The 16,036-nt window shown below is 51.0% G+C and overlaps 1 protein-coding gene across 3 annotated transcripts in view; it reads right to left on the bottom strand.

The window, feature by feature from the left end:
- Positions 1–16,036, bottom strand: part of FGF12 (fibroblast growth factor 12) — a 404,357-nt gene that overhangs the window by 169,536 nt on the left and 218,785 nt on the right. The window contains exon 1 of one of the 3 annotated variants that reach the window (XM_060767254.2): positions 7,561–7,783. The exons of the other annotated variants lie outside the window; for them this stretch is intronic. Coding sequence (XP_060623237.1) covers positions 7,561–7,765 — 205 coding nt within the window. The 5' untranslated portion in view covers positions 7,766–7,783. Of the gene's footprint in view, positions 1–7,560; positions 7,784–16,036 lie in introns of those variants that run through there. 3 annotated transcript variants of the gene reach the window in all.

Below are 16,036 nucleotides of genomic sequence, written 5' to 3'. Positions count from 1 at the left end.
TGCATCTGCGGAGAGCGTCCTCGGAGATTGTGAGGTCTGTTGGAAACTAGGAATTTTCTGGCAGACTTCGCAAACTCTGAGGGTGCCTGCCATCGATGCGGGCGGGGCGTCGGCCGGGGGGGGGGAATGCTCCTGGAACATGGCCGGACAGCCTGAAAAAACCTACAACAACCCAGTGATTCTGGGCATGAAATCCTTCAAAAAATACAAGAGAAAATCCAAAAAATATTGTGTTCAGCAATGGACAAGAGGGATCCTCTCACCTCTGCAGGAGTCTACCGTATACCATGCAGCTGTGGACAAGAAGTCTACATAGGGACCACCAAACGCAGCATTGCCCAGACACGAATCAAGGAACATGAAAGGCACTGCAGACTACTTCAACCAGAGAAGTCAGCCAGAGCAGAGCACCTGATGAACCAGCCTGGACACAGCAGATTATTTGAGAACACAGAAATGCTGGACCACTCTCACAACCACCATGTCAGGCTACACAGAGAAGCCATTGAAATCCACAAGAAGCAGGTGGACAATTTCAACAGAAAGGAGGAAACCATGAAAATGGACAAAATTTGGCTACCAGTATTAAAAAAAACTCTAAAATTACAACAGCAAAACAACAGAGAGGAAACAAACAAGGACATCTAATCACCTCTCAACAAAAGATTGCTCCAGGCACTGACAGGCTATCAAATGCTAATGAAGGTGGTCAGTTGAAACATTCACACCTCGCTCCAGCAGACAAGAGTTCTTTCTTCCACCCTGGTCATTCCACAGATATATAAACCCCTTTTCCTACTTCCAACAGACCTCACTACCTCTGAGGATGCTTGCCATAGATGCAGGCGAAACGTCAGGAGAGAATGCCTCTAGACCATGGCCATATAGCCCGAAAAAACCTACAACAAGCCAAAGCAGAGATTGTCTTCATTCCAACCTTGACAGTTCCATAAACCAAAATATACAGTTTGTACAATATATACACAGTCTCTCCTACTACTACTACTTACAGCCATAGGTTTTTAAACGTTATTGTGTTATTGTTGATGTTTACTGCCTATTTTTTACCTCTCAACAAAAGTTTGCTCCAGGCACAGTCAGCCCATTGTATGCTAATCAAGGTGGTCAGATGAAACATTCACACCTAGCTCCAGCAGACAAGAGTCCTTTGTCTCACCCTGGTCATTCCACAGATATATAAACCCATTTTCCTAGTTCCAACAGACCTCATTCCTCTGAGGATGCTTGCCATAGATGCAGGCGAAACGTCAGGAGAAAATGCCTCTAGACCATGGCTATATAGTCTGAAAAAACCTACAACAACTCAGCCATATAGCCCGAAAAAACCTACAACTCAAAGCCGAGATTGTCTTCATTCCAACCTTGACAGTTCCATAAACCAAAATTTACAGTTTGTACAATATATATACAGTCTTTCCTACTACTAGTACTTACAGCCATACGTTTTTAAATGTTATTGTGTTATTGTTGATGTTTACTGCCTATTTTTTGTTTATGAGTTTTATTTTATTGTTTTGTATTATTGTTGTTGTTTTTTGCTGATGTATTGTGGGCTCAGCCTCATGTAAGCCGCACCGAGTCCCTTGGGGAGATGGTAGCAGGGTACAAATAAAGTATTATTATTATTATTATTATTATTATTATTATTATTTACAGTGTCTTCAGACTTAAAGCAAGATTTGGCCCACAGAATCAAATCAAATGCACCAAGCTCTCTTCTATAGGGAAGCCTAGAACCTCTCCCACGGCAAAGTCTACAAGCTCTGTCACTGGGAAGCCCCAAACACTCCACAATCCTTGGGAAGTCCCCATGTTGTGGTTGCGTGCTTAATTTAATTGTATGACATCAGCTCCACAGCAGCCTATTTTCAATTGCTTACAGGTCTCATTCATTATGGCCTCTGTCTGTCTGTATGTATTGGATGTCAAAAATGGCATTGAATGTCTGCCATATCTATGTACATTGTGATCCGCCCTGAGTCCCCTTCGGGGTGAGAAGGGAGGAATACAAATACTTTAAATAAATAAACAAACAAATAAATATTCCTCCGACTGAAGCAAACAACATGGCTGGATGGCTCTTTCTCAGGAAGGCTTTGATTACATTTTCTTGCCCTTGTGAAGGGAGTTGGACTGGATGGCCTTTTTGTGGGAAGTTTGCCCCAATTCTGGCATTGGTAAGGTTCAGCATGCTCTTTGATTATAGGTGAACTATAAATCCCAGTAACTACAACTCCCAAATGTCAAGGTCTATTTTCCCCCAAACTCCATCTGTGTTATATATGGTCATATGAAATATTTGTGCCAAGTTTGGTCCAGATCCATCATGGTTTGAGTCCACAATGCTCTCTAGATGTAGGTGAACTACAACTCCCAAACTCAAGGTCAATGCCCACCAAACCCTTCTAGTGTTTTCTGTTGGTCAGGGGAGTTTTGTGTGCCACGTTTGGTTCAATTCCATCATTGGTGGAGTTCAGAACGTTCTTTGATTGTAGGTGAACTATAAATCCTAGCTACTACAACTCCCAAATGACAAAATCAATTTTTTTGAGTGATGGTCACTCGTTTGTCTGACAGGTGTATTGCGTCCAAATTTCGTGTTGATTTGTCTAGCCGTTTTTGAGTTATATTAATCCCACAAATGAACATTACATTTTTATTTATATAGTTTATTATTGAGACTGGATGGCCATCAGTTGGGGGTGATTAGATTGGGCTTTTCCTGCATGGCAGAAGGTAGTTGAACTGGATAGTCCCTGGGGGTTTCTGCTATTATTATTATTATTATTATTATTATTATTATTATTATTATTATTATTATTGAGGCTGGATGGCCATCTGTTGGGGGGTGCTTTGACTGTGCTCTTCCTGCATGGCAGAATAAAGGGTGTTGGACTGGATGGCCTTTGGGAGTCCCTTCTAGCTCTAGGATTCCACGAGTCGGGAAGCCACCTTCCTTTGAAAACACGGATCTTTAGGCTGGCCTTTGACAATGACTAGACATCAGCTAAATTAGAGGACCAGACAAATTGGATCCTAGCACTTTAATGTCACTTGAAACCCGGCTGCGGCTGGGACGCTTAACGTGGTTGTATTGCCCATTTTAAGAGTAATTGCTGCATTTCATTGAGTATTTCATTTAAATTGTGTTGGACTTTATATTATGTTTTACGTTAATTGATACAATTATAAATATTGATGTAATTTACTTCTGTTTTATGTGTACTATGGCACAAGGATGTGCTGTTCTGTAAGCCGCCCTGAGTCCCTTTTGGGAGATGGTAGCGGGAGATAAATAAAGTTATTTATTATTGTACATGATTATAATATACAACATAATATATTTTTTTTCTATGTCAGGAGCGATTTGAGAAACTGCAAGTCGCTTCTGGTGTGAGAGAATTGGCCGTCTGCAAGGACGTTGCCCAGGGGATGTTGCCCGGATGATGTTTTGATGTTTTCCCATCCTTGTGGGAGTCTTCTGTCATGTCCCTGCATGAGGAGCTGGAGCTGACAGAGGGAGCTCAACCTGCTCTCCCTAGATTTGAACCATTGTACCACCAGGGGCTCCAACATTTATATATATATATATATATATATATATATATATATATAATCTAGGGAGAGCAGGTTGAGCTCCCTCTGTCAGCTCCAGCTCCTCATGCAGGGACACGGACACACACGGACACACACACATATATATAATCTAGGGAGAGCAGGTTGAGCTCCCTCTGTCAGCTCCAGCTCCTCATGCAGGGACACACTCAAACACACACACATACACACACACATATATATATATAATCTAGGGAGAGCAGGTTGAGCTCCCTCTGTCAGCTCCAGCTCCTCATGCAGGGACACACTCAAACACACAGACACACACACACACACACACATATATATATAATCTAGGGAGAACAGGTTGAGCTCCCTCTGTCAGCTCCAGCTCCTCATGCAGGGACACACTCAAACACACACATACATACACACATACACACACACATATATATAATCTAGGGAGAGCAGGTTGAGCTCCCTCTGTCAGCTCCAGCTCCTCATCCAGGGACACACTCAAACACACACATACACACACACACACACACACACACACATATATATATAATCTAGGGAGAGCAGGTTGAGCTCCCTCTGTCAGCTCCAGCTCCTCATGCAGGGACATACACACACACACACATACACACACACACACACATACACACACACACATATATAATCTAGGGAGAGCAGGTTGAGCTCCCTCTGTCAGCTCAAGCTCCTCATGCAGGGACACACTCAAACACACACACACACACACACATATATATATATATAATCTAGGGAGAGCAGGTTGAGCTCCCTCTGTCAGCTCCAGCTCCTCATGCAGGGACACACTCTCTCTCACACACACACACACACATACACACACACACACATATATATATACCCCCAGCCATCCCTGGGGAAGGGCAAGGTACATTTCCATTGTGGGCACTCTGTGCATGCTCAGAAGCCCACCTTCTGTCCTTCTAACCCCCAGATTCTTTCCTCCCAGGTTCCCCCCCCCTTCCCTCCCTGGTTATCTGATGGGGTGCTTTTCCTGCATGTCAGAATAAAGGGGGTCCCTTCTAGCTCTAGGATCCTACAAGTCGGGAAGCTGCCTGCCTTGAGGAATGATAGGAGTTGGGAGTCCAAAACACTTGGAAGAAGGGCCCAAGTTTGCCCGTGCCTGTGCCATATTATATAGGGTACTATATAATATGGCACAAACATGGCCAAACTTGGGCCCTCCTTCCAGGTGTTTTGGACTCCAACTCCCACCATTCCTCACAGCCTCAGGTCAATTCCTTTCCCCTCTCAGCCGCTTAAGCGGAAAAGGAAAGGGAAAAAGCCTGAGGCTGTGAGGAATGGTGGGAGTTGGAGTCGAAAACACTGGAGGACCCTAGTTTGCCTATGCCTGAGCTATAGCCATGCTATTGAATAGAGTTCATCTTCTAGTCCTTGCTCTTGAGCCAATACAACAGACTTTCTGCCGCCAACAACCCCCGTTGTGCCTCTTGTGAAGCCGTTCCCATTGAAAGCAACCTTGGGCACCTTTCCGGAACTGGGCTTGCTGGAAGCAATGCAAGAGACCTCACAACCTCTGAGGATTCCTGCCATATATGTAAGCGAAAGGTCAGGAAAGAATGCCTCTGGAACAGCCCGGAAAACACACAACAACCCAATGCATGTCAGCGTATGAGGCTATTAGGAATGGTGGGAGTTGAAGTCCAAAGTTGGGAAGGCTCAAGTTGGCCGAGGCCTGATCTAGCATACTGATAGGAGAATGTGTGGGTCTGGCCAAGCAGGTGCACCTCCCTGGTGGCTTCCCACCTGCTTTCCCTCCATCACTCTCTGGCACTCTGTGCATGCTCTGGCACACTCTTGCATTGTGGGGAGAGCGAGGGACCGACCTGGTCCGCACCGGAGGTGCCTCCTCCTGGCGAAGTCCAAAACACCTGGAGAGAAGGCCCAAGTTGGCCCAGGCTTGATCTAGCACACTAATAGGAGGAAGTGTCAGCTCTGGCCAAGCAGGTGCCATCCCTGGTGGCATTCCCACCTGCTCTCTCTCCTTGCCTCCCTCCCTGGCACTCTGTGCATGCTCTGGCGCGCTCCTGGGTGGCAAGGAGTGGGACCGGCCTGGCCTTTGGATCTAGCATACTCATAGGAGAATGTATGGGCTTTGGCCAAGCAGGTACCCTGCCTGGTGGCGTTCCCACCTGCTCTCCCTCCCTCCCTGGCACTCTGTGCATGCTCTGGCGCACTCCTGGGTGGCGGGGACAGGGATTCTCCCTGGCACTCTATGCATGCTCTGGTGCGCTCTTCTGTAGTGGGGAGAGCTTGACAACAACCCAATGCATACCTTTGCTTGCAACAAGACAACAACCCAATGCACGCCTTTGCTTGCAAGGGTATTTGAGGCCATTTGCCTGAGGCTGTTAGGAATGGTGGGAGTTGAAGTCGAAAAGCACCTGGAAGGTCCAAGCTGGCCCAGCCTTGATCTAGCATACTAATAGGAGAATGTGTCGGCTCTGGCCAAGCAGGTGCCATCCCTGGTGGCTTCCCACCCACTCTCCCTGGCACTCTGTGCATGCTCTTGCATAGTAGGGAGAGCGAGACAACAACCCAATGCACGCCTTTGCTTGCAAGGGTATTTGAGGCCATTTGCCTGAGGCTGTGAGGAATGGTGGGAGTTGAAGTCCAAAGCACCTGGAAGGTCCAAGCTGGCCCAGCCTTGATCTAGCATACTAATAGGAGAATGTGTCGGCTCTGGCCAAGCAGGTGCCATTCCTGGTGGCTTCCCACCCACTCTTCCTTCGTGCCTCCCTGGCACTTTGTGCATGCTCTGGCGTGCTCTTGTGTGGCGGGGAGAGTGAGGCAACAACCCAATGCACACCTTTGCTAGCAATGGTGTTTGAGGCCATTTGTCTGAGGCTGTTAGGAATGGTGGGAGTTGAAGTCCAAAGCACCTGGAAAGTCCAAGCTAGCCCTGGCCTGATCTAGCATACTGATAGGAGAATGTGTCAGCTCTGGTGAAGCAGGTGACATTCCTGGCTTCCCACCTGCTCTCCCCCCTCTCTCCCTGGCACTCTGTGCATGCTCTGGCATTCTCTTGCATGGTGGGGAGAGTGAGACAACAAGCCAATATTTGAGGCCAATTGACTGAGGCTGTTAGGAATGGTGGAAGTTGAAGTCCAAAGTAACTGGAAGGTCCAGGCTGGCCCAGGCCTGATCTCGCATACAGATAGGAGAATGTGCGGGCCCTGGCCAAGCAGGTGCCATCACTGGTGGCGTTCTCACCCGCCCACCCTCTGTGGCTCCCTCCCTGGCACTCTGTGCATGCTCTGCCATGCTCTTGTGACTGACCTGGCTTGCGCTGGAGGTGCCTCTTTCTGGCAAAGTCCAAAACACCTGGAGGAAAGGTCCAAGTTGGCCCATGCCTGATCTAGCATACTCATAGGAGAATGTGTGGGCTTTGGCCAAGCAGGTGCCATCCCTGGCGGCTTCCCACCTGCTCTCCCTGCCTCCCTGGCACTCTCTGTATGCTCTGGTGCGCTCTTGTGTGGTGGGGAGAGCTCGACAACAACCCAATGCATGCCTTTGCTTGCAACAAGACAACAACTCAATGCACGCTTTTGCTTGCAAGGGTGTTTATAAGGCTATTTGCCTGAGTCTGTTGGGAAGGGTGGGAGTTGAAGTCCAAAGCACCATGCCTGATCTAGCATACTGAGAGGAGAATGTGTGGGCTCTGGCCAAGCAGGTGGTGTCCCTGGTGGCCTTCCCACCCGCCCTGCCTCCCTGCCTGGCACTCTGTGCATGCTCTGGCGCACTCCTGGGTGGCGGGGAGAGGGACTGACCTGGCCTTTGGATCTAGCATACGGAGAGGGGAATGTGTGGGCTCTGGCGAGGCAGGTGCCCTCCCTGTTGGCGTCTCCCACCCTCCCTCCCTCCCTGGCGCTCTGTGCATGCCCTGGGTGGCGCGGGGTGTGCGTGGCGACCGACCTGGCCTGCGCCGGAGGTGCCTCTTCCTGGCGCTGGAGGAGCAGAAGCGGACCTTCCCGAAGAGTCCTCGGAGGTGCCTCTCGCAGAGGGAGCGCCCGTCCTTGCTGGGGCTGGTGCGGCGCTTGGAGGCCGAGACCCGGTCGGAGTTGGACTCGCGCGCCTGCCGCTTCTGACGGATCAGGGAGCTGGCGATCGCCGCCGCCATCGCCCGCGCCCCCGCCTCCCCTTCCCCACCCCGCTGGGTCCCTCCTCCTCCTCCTCCTCCTCCTCAGGGGCCCCTAGCCCTCCGGAGGGCCCCCCGGGAGCCCTCCCATCCGGGCCAAGGCCAGGGCCGCCGCTCCCTCCTTCTCTTTCTTCTCCTTCTTCGCCTCGGAGCCCTCCAGGGCCCAGGCTGCCTCTTCTTATGTCCGGAAAGAAGGAAGGAAGGAAAGAAGGAAGGCGAGGGAGGAAGCAGGTCCCGATCCTCTCTTCAGGAAAGCCGGAAGGCAGGAAGGAAGGGCTCCTGGCGGCTACATCCCGGTCCCGAGGAAGGAAGGCAGGCAGCGAGGAGGAAGAAGGGGAGGAAGCAGGGCTGCAGCAAAGGCGCCGGCCAGCTCCCAGCGACCGGGAGCCCCCCTCTCCATGGCGGCGCCTCCACGAAGGACCGGTCCCTCCTCGGCTGAGGAGGATGCTCTCCCCTCCAGGCCTCTTCCTCGGAGCTCCCCAAAACAGGCTCCCCAAGCTCCCTCTCTCTCTCCTTCTCTCTCTCTCAATCTCTCTTGCCGCTTGTTGCGGAGGGGAGGGGGAGAAAGGGGAAAGGAAGGAGGGGGGAGGGAGGGGGGAGGGGGAGGAGCCTCGCCTCGCTTGGCCCGCCCCCTCCCCTCTCTCCCTCCCTCCTTTCCTCGCCTCTTCCTCATCCTCCTCTTCTTCCTCCTCTCATCGGGTTCCTCAGCTGCGGCGCCTTCTTCTCCTTCCTTCCTTCCTTCCTTCCTTCCTTCCTTCCTTCCTTCCTTCCTTCTTTCCTTCCTCCGCTGTTTTCTCCGCCCAGGGCTTTCCTTGGCGGCTTGCCTCCCTCTCCAGGGGCTCCCCAAGCAAGAGGGGCGTCTTGGGACCCCTTTCTGAAGGGGGGAGGTCGCAAGGGGGGAGGCAGCCTCGGACGCCCTGGACGGACTTCTCGCTCTCCTTCCTGCGCTTCCTTCCATTCATCCATCCTTCCATCTATCCATCCTTCCTTCCATCACTCCATCCATCCATTCTTCCTCCCTCCCTCCCTTCTGTCTTTCTTTCTTTCTTTCTTTCTTTCCTCCCTCGCTCCCTTCCTTCCTTCATTCCTCCCTTCCTTCCTTCTTCTCTTCCTCCTTGCTTCCCTCCCTTTCTTCCTTCTTTCTTCCCTTCCTCCTTTCCTCCCTCCCTCCCTCTCTCCCTCCTTTCTTTCTTCCCTTCCTCCTTTCTTCCCTCCCTTCCTTCCTTCTTTCCTTCCTTCCTTCTTCTCTTCCTCCTTTCTTCCCTTCCTTTCTTCCTTCATTCCTCCTTTCCTCCCTCCCTTTTTCCTTCTTTCTTCCCTTCCTCCCTCCCTCCTTTCTTTCTTTCTTTCTTTCTTCCCTTCCTCCTTTCTTCCCTCCCTCCCTTCCTTCTTTCCTTCCTTCCCTCATTCCTCCCTTCCTTCCTTCTTCTCTTCCTCCTTTCTTCCCTCCCTTTCTTCCTTCATTCCTCCTTTCTTCCCTCCCTCCCTTCCTTCCTTCCTTCCTTCCCCTCTTTCTTCCCTTCCTCCTTTCTTCCCTTCTTCCCTTCCTTCCTCCTTTCCTACCTCCCTCCCTCCCTTTCTTCCTTCTTCCCTCCCTCCCTTTCTTCCTTCATTCCTCCTTTCTTCCCTCCCTCCCTTTCTTCCTTCATTCCTCCTTTCTTCCCTCCCTCCGTTTCTTCCTTCATTCCTCCTTTCCTTCCTCCTTCCGTTCCTCCTTTCTTCCCTCCCTCCCTTCTTTCCTTTCCTCCCTCCCTTCTTTATTCCCTTCTTCCCTCCTTCCTTTCTTCCTTCCTCCTTCCTTTCCTTCCTCCCTCCCTCCCTTCTTTTTTCCCTTCCTCCTTTCTTCCCTCCCTTCTTTCCTTCCTCCTTTCTTCCCTCCCTCCCTCCCTCCCTCCCTCCCTTCCCTCCTCCACCTCCTCCTCCTCTTCTTCTTTGGGCTTCTACGCAATCCTACGTGACCCGGGCTCCGGATGAGAGCGAGAGAGCGAGAGAGAGAGCGAGAGAGAGAGAGTCCAGGCCAGGAAGGGAAGGGAAGGAAGGTCCCTCCGAAGGGACAGGCAGGAGCCAGCCGGCACTGCGGAGAAAGAGAAGGAGAAGCGCCGGCACCGCCTTGGCCCCCCCTTTCCCCTTCTTCCCTTCCTTCCTTCTTGGACCCTGAGCACGTGCAGAGCGCTCCCAACAGCCCCTGGTTGTAGCTATGTAAAGTGGGGGGGAGGGGGGGCTGTCAGGAAGGGAAACCCCTTTTGCTAGATGCTCCAAAGAAGCCTCACTTTGGATTCTGGGGACATCCCTTGAGGCCCTTCCTGGGAAAGAGGCACAAGGGAACAGGCAGGTAAAAGGTAAAGGTATTCCCCTTGACATTAAGTCCAACTTTGGGACTCTGGTGCTCTCTTTCTAAGCCAAAGAGCCGGCGTTGTCCATAGACACCTCCAAGGTCATCTGGCCAGCCTGACTGCATGGAGCGCTGTTGCCTTCTTGCACATCAAAGTCATGTTGAAGGATTGAACCACAGTTGGAGGAGACTCCAAAAAGAGGGCCACCTGGGGCAAACCTCTTCTGCCAGGCAGGAAGACACCAACTGATCTCTCCCAACAGATGGCCCCCCCAGCCTCTGCTGAAGTCCTTCCAGAGAAGGCAACTCACCAGGCTCCAAGGCAGCTGGACACAAACCTTTGAGATTCACCTCTGAGATTCTGAATCCTTAAAAAATAATGGGACATTCTAACTCACGGCCCTAGGAGACAATGAAAAAGCCACAATGGCTGATAGAATGTGAGTCCAGACCAAGACGGTACAGTAGACGCCTGCCATTGACTAGCATTTAGTTCCAGCACCTCCCATGGCTAACCTAACCAAGCCCCATTATATACAATTGCAAAATAACAGCAGAATCAAGGATCACACTTTGGAATATTTGGAATTTTTTGGGAGTTGGAGGGTAGTCATTTTCAAGTCATGGATGATGAAACCTGTGGATGCCAAATCCATGGATACGAATGCTAGCTCTATCGTAGAGCAAAATGGCACATACAGTGTTCCCTCACTACTTTGTGGTTCACTTATTGCAGACTCGCTGTTTCATGGAGAGCAGCCAGGGAACACTGTATAGCTACTCACCGTTCCTTCCCTGCCAGGCTGGGCACCCAAGAAGCCTCCAAGGTCGGGATCAGTGGAAGTGGCGAGGAGGAGGAGGCCACCGCCAAGTGGGCAGAGCATCCCTACCCCACCTTGGAGGCCCCTTGGGTGCCCAGTCTGGCGAGGAAGGGGCCTCTGAAGTGGGGAGCAGTGGAGGCGGTGAGGAGGAGGCCACCACCGAAGAGGGCTTCGGCAGCGGTGTCCTCCTCCTCACTGGTTCCACTGCTCCCCGCTCCTTCTTTGCCAGGCTGGGTGCCAGGCTTGGGTGTCCAGCCTGGTGGGAAAGGGGCCTCCAATGCAGGGAGCAGTGGAGGTGGTGAGGAGGAGGAGGCCACCACCGAAGAGATCTCAGTGGCAGTGTCCTCCTCTCCGGCTCCACTGCTCCCTGTTCCTTCCTTGACAGGCTGGGCACCAGGCTTGGGTGCCCAGCCTGGTGAGGAAGGGGCCTTCGAGGCGGGGAGCAGCGGAGGTAGTGGTGAGGAGGAGGCCACCACCGAAGAGGGCCTCGGTGATGGCGTCCTCCTCACCGGCTCTGCTGCTCCCTGCTCCTTCCTCACCAGGGTGGGTGCCAGGCTTGGGCACCCAGCCTGGTGAGGAAGGGGCCTCCGAGGTGGGGAACAGCGGAAGTGGTGAGGAGGAGAAGGCCACCACCGAAGAGACCTCAATGGCGGTGTCCTCCTCGCCGGCTCTGCTGCTCCTGCTCCTTCCTTGCCAGGCTTGGGTGCCCAGCCTGGTGAGGAAGGGGCCTTCAAGGTTGGGAGCAGCGGTGGTGAGGAGGAGGAGGAAGCCACCACCGAAGAGACCTTGGTGGCACTGTCCTCCTCCTCGCCGGCTCTGCTGCTCCCTGCTCCTTCCTTGCCAAGCTGGGTGCCAGGCTTGAGTGCCCAGCCTGGTGAGAAAGGGGCCTCTGAGGCGGGGAGTAGCGGAGGTGGTGAGGAGAAAGAGGCCACCACCGAAGAGACCTCAGCGGCACTGTCCTCCTCCTCACTGGCTCTACTGCTCCCCGCTCCTTCCTTGCCAGGCTGGGTGCCAGGCTTGGGTGCCCAGCCTGGTGAGGAAGGTGCCTCCGTGGTGGGGAGCAGCAGAGGTGGCAAGGATGAGGAGGCCACTACCAAAGAGGGCCTCGGCGGCAGCACCCTCCTCCTCACCGATTCTGCTGCTCCCTGCTACTTCCTCGCCAGGCTGGGTGCCCAGCCTGGTGAGGAAGGGGCCTTCAAGGTTGGGAGCAGCAGAGGTGGTGAGGAGGAAGAGGCCACCGCCAAAGAGACCTCGGCGGTAGTGTCCTCCTCCTCGCCGGCTCTGCTGCTCCCTGCTCCTTCCTCACCAGGCTGGGTGCCAGGCTTGGGTGCCCAGCCTGGTGAGGAAGGGGCCTTCGAGGTTGACAGCAGCGGACGTGGCGAGAAGGAGGCCACCACCGAAGAGGGCTTCAGCAGTGGTGTCATCCTCCTCGCTGGCTCCACTGCTCCCTGCTACTTCCTAGCCAGGCTGGGCACCAAGCTTGGGTGCCCAGCCTGGTGAGGAAGGGGCCTTCGAGGTCGGGAGCAGCGGAGGTGGCGAGGAGGAGGCCACCACCGAAGAGACCTCGGCGGTAGTGTCCTCCTCCTCGTCGGCTCTGCTGCTCCCTGCTCCTTCCTTGCCAGGGTGGGTGCCAGGCTTGGGTGCCCAGCCTGGTGAGGAAGGGGCCTCTGAGGTGGGAAGCAACAGACAGAGGTGGCCCTAGGTAATTTTCAACAGTAAGCAAACAGTATTTTGGTGCCCCCCCCCCAAACCAATCACTGATATATATTTTCTGTTCGTCGTGGGAGTTCTGTGTGCCACATTTCGTTCAATTCCATCATTGGTGGAGTTCAGAATGCTCTTTGATTGTAGGTGAACTAGATATCCCAGTAACTACAACTCGCATATGTCAAGGTCTATTTTCCCCCAAGAGTGCCTCAAGAGCGCCCTGGGCAAAATCAACTATACTGCAAATGCTTACTTTGTGCAATGGTTGAGCCGCCCCTGGCAACAGAGGTGGCAAGGAGGAGGAGGCCACCACCGAAGAGACTTCGGCGTCAGTGTCCTCCTCCTCGCCGGATCCACTGCTCCCTGCTCCTTCCTCGCCAGGCTGGGTGCCAGGCTTGGGTGCCCAGCTTGGTGAGGAAGGGGCCTTCAAGGTCAGGAGTAGTGGAGTTGGCGAGGAGGAGGCCACCACGAAGTAGGAACACTCCACCTATTTGAGTGAGTGGTGCATTCCTACTTCACGGATTTTCACTTATTGCGGGTGGTCCTGGAACGGAACACCCGCAATAAGTGAGGGAACACTTATGACAATGTTACGTTCCAAAGGCCACAACAATACATTTGGCATCTACGCAATGGACGTGCTTGGCTCCCTGCAAAGAGCTGGTGGGAAGGCGAAGCCTAGGAAAATGGTCGCAAACGGCAAAAACAAAAACATAAGGGACTTCATATTTCAAACTCTCAACAGTTAGAACAGGATATGCCAGACTCAACTGTGTCTGGGCATAAATAAATCTTGCGTAATGGATGTGGAAACCCTGAGAGAAGGGAGAAAACAGAGAAAGAAGAGATGGAGAAATATCCAAAGAGACAAATAGCGATTCGCACCCGTCGCAAAGAGGAAATAATGGGGGCTCCAGGAGCGAGGTTTTCTGGGAGCGAATCCAAATGGGCTAAGGAAACATTTGAAGGAAATTGCCAGAGACGGGATCACAATGGGGCAATTACCAAGCGCAGGGAGGCCACTTTAACCAATGACCATTCCACTGTCAATCAGCCTTTGCGCTTAGGAAGTGCTTCCCAAGGTCTGGCTGGGACTTATTCTCTTGCCATTTGAATCCATTGGTTTGTGTTAGTGAAACAAGCTTGCCTGACTTGCTACAAGGGATGTCTTTATTCACTATTTCTGCACAGAAAAAGGTTGTTCCTATACAGAAATGGCTGCCATTGCGGACTTATTGTGTGCAAAATCCCCACATAGTTGCTTTGCATAGAAAACAGCTTTTTTTACCACTGAATACAAGTATTTCTGTCTAGGAAGATATATTTTCTGCACAGAAAGTACTGTTTCCTTTGCAGAAAATGCCTTTTTCTGTGCAAAACTGCCAGGCGTGAATTGAGTACAGTAAGCACTGCAAAGATTGTAATCTGTATTCTTCTCATCAGGGTTTCTCAATGCTCAGGATAAGCATATTTTTGAATGTATTGTTGAAGGCTTTCATGGCTGGAATCACTAGGTTCTTGTGGGGGTTTTTCGGGCTATAGGGTCATGTTCTAGAGGCATTCTCTCCTGACGTTTTGCCTGCATCTATGGCAAGCATCCTCAGAGGTAGTGAGGTCTGTTCGAAGTAGGAAAATGGGTTTATATATCTGTGGAATGGCTGGGGTGGGGCAAAGGGCTCTTCCCTGCTGGAGCTAGGTGTGAATGTTTCAACTGACCACCTTCATTAGCATTTTAAGGCCTGGCTGAGCCTGGGAAAATCTTTTGTTGAGAGGTGTTAAGATGTGCCTGGTTGTTTCCTCTCTGCTGTTTTGCTGTTGTAATTTTAGAGTTTTTTAAATACTGGTAGCCAGATTTTGTTCATTTTCATGGTCTCTTCCTTTCTGTTGAAATTTCTGTTGAAATTATTTTTGAATATTTATTAATATTCATTCCATCCTTAGTTTCTACTGGTTGGACAGCCATTCAAGTATTTAGAGACAGCTGGCATGCTACTATTTTGTCTTCTCTTCTCTAAACATACAGGGAACATATCCCCCCCCCCCCCCCCCCCGGTTATGTCAGCTCCAATGGCTGCCGGTCCACTTTCGAGCTCAATTCAAAATGCTGGGTTTGACCTATAAAGCTCTATAAGATTCTGGCACAGCTTACTTGTCTGAACGCATCTGCTTCTATGTTCCACCTCGTAGTTTAAGATCATCCGGGGAGGCCCTCCTCTCGCTCCCGCCAACATCACAAACGCGTTTGGCCGGGACGAGAGACAGGGCCTTCTTGGCTGTGGCCCCCCGCCTGTGGAGCGCACTTCCAAATGAGATAAGATTGGCCTCAATCCCTCCTGGCTTTCAGGAAGAAAGTGAAATCGTGGTTGTAGGGCCAGGCTTTCAGACAGCAGACTTAATTAGTACTTGGTTGGAAATCAACTGTGGAATGATGACACAGCTGATGATATTGTGTTATCGTTTTAATTAATGTTTTATGTGCTGTTTTAATTAATGCTTTATGTATTGTAATTGTTGTATTTTTGCAATCTATCTATCTATATAAAAATTCTCTGTGCATAATGGGTACCTTAAAAACAAAAGAACCAATGAACAAAATCACATCAAATTTGGCAACAAAACATCTCACAGCACAAGAAGTGACCATCACTCAAAAAATTATGATTTTGTCATTTGGGAGTTGTAGTTGCTGGGATTTATAGTTCACCTACAATCAAAGAGCATTCTGAACTCCATCAACGATGAAATTGAACAAAACTTGGCACACAGAACTCCCATAACCAACACAAAATTCTGGAAGAGTTTGGTGGGCATTGACCTTGAGTTTGGGAGTTGTAGTTCACCTACATCCACAGAGCACTGTGGACTCAAACTATGATGGATCTGGACCAAACTTGGCACGAATACTCAATATGCCCTAATGTGAACACAGATGGAGTTTGGGGAAAATAGACCTTGACATTTGGGAGTTGTAGTTACTGGGATTTATAGTTCACCTACAATCAAAGATCATTCTGAACTCCATCAACGATGGAATTGAACCAAACTTGGCACACAGAACCCCCATGACCGACAGAACACACTGGAAGGGTTTGGTGGGCATTGACCTTGAGTTTGGGAGTTGTAGTTCACCTACATCCACAGAGCACTGTGGACTCAAACAATGATGGATCTGGACCAAACTTGGCACGAATACTCAATATGCCCTAATGTGAACACAGATGGAGTTTGGGGAAAATAGACCTTGACATTTGGGAGTTGTAGTTACTGGGATTTATAGTTCACCTACAATCAAAGATCATTCTGAACCCCATCAACAATGGAATTGAACCAAACTTGGCACACAGAACTCCCACAACCGACAGAAAATACTGAAGGCCACCCAGTCCAACTCCC

The sequence above is a fragment of the Anolis sagrei genome, chromosome 3 (assembly GCF_037176765.1).
Source record: "Anolis sagrei isolate rAnoSag1 chromosome 3, rAnoSag1.mat, whole genome shotgun sequence".
Taxonomy (NCBI): domain Eukaryota; kingdom Metazoa; phylum Chordata; class Lepidosauria; order Squamata; family Dactyloidae; genus Anolis; species Anolis sagrei.
Note: the sequence above shows the minus strand (reverse complement) of the source record. Positions and strands in the feature narration are given on the sequence as shown.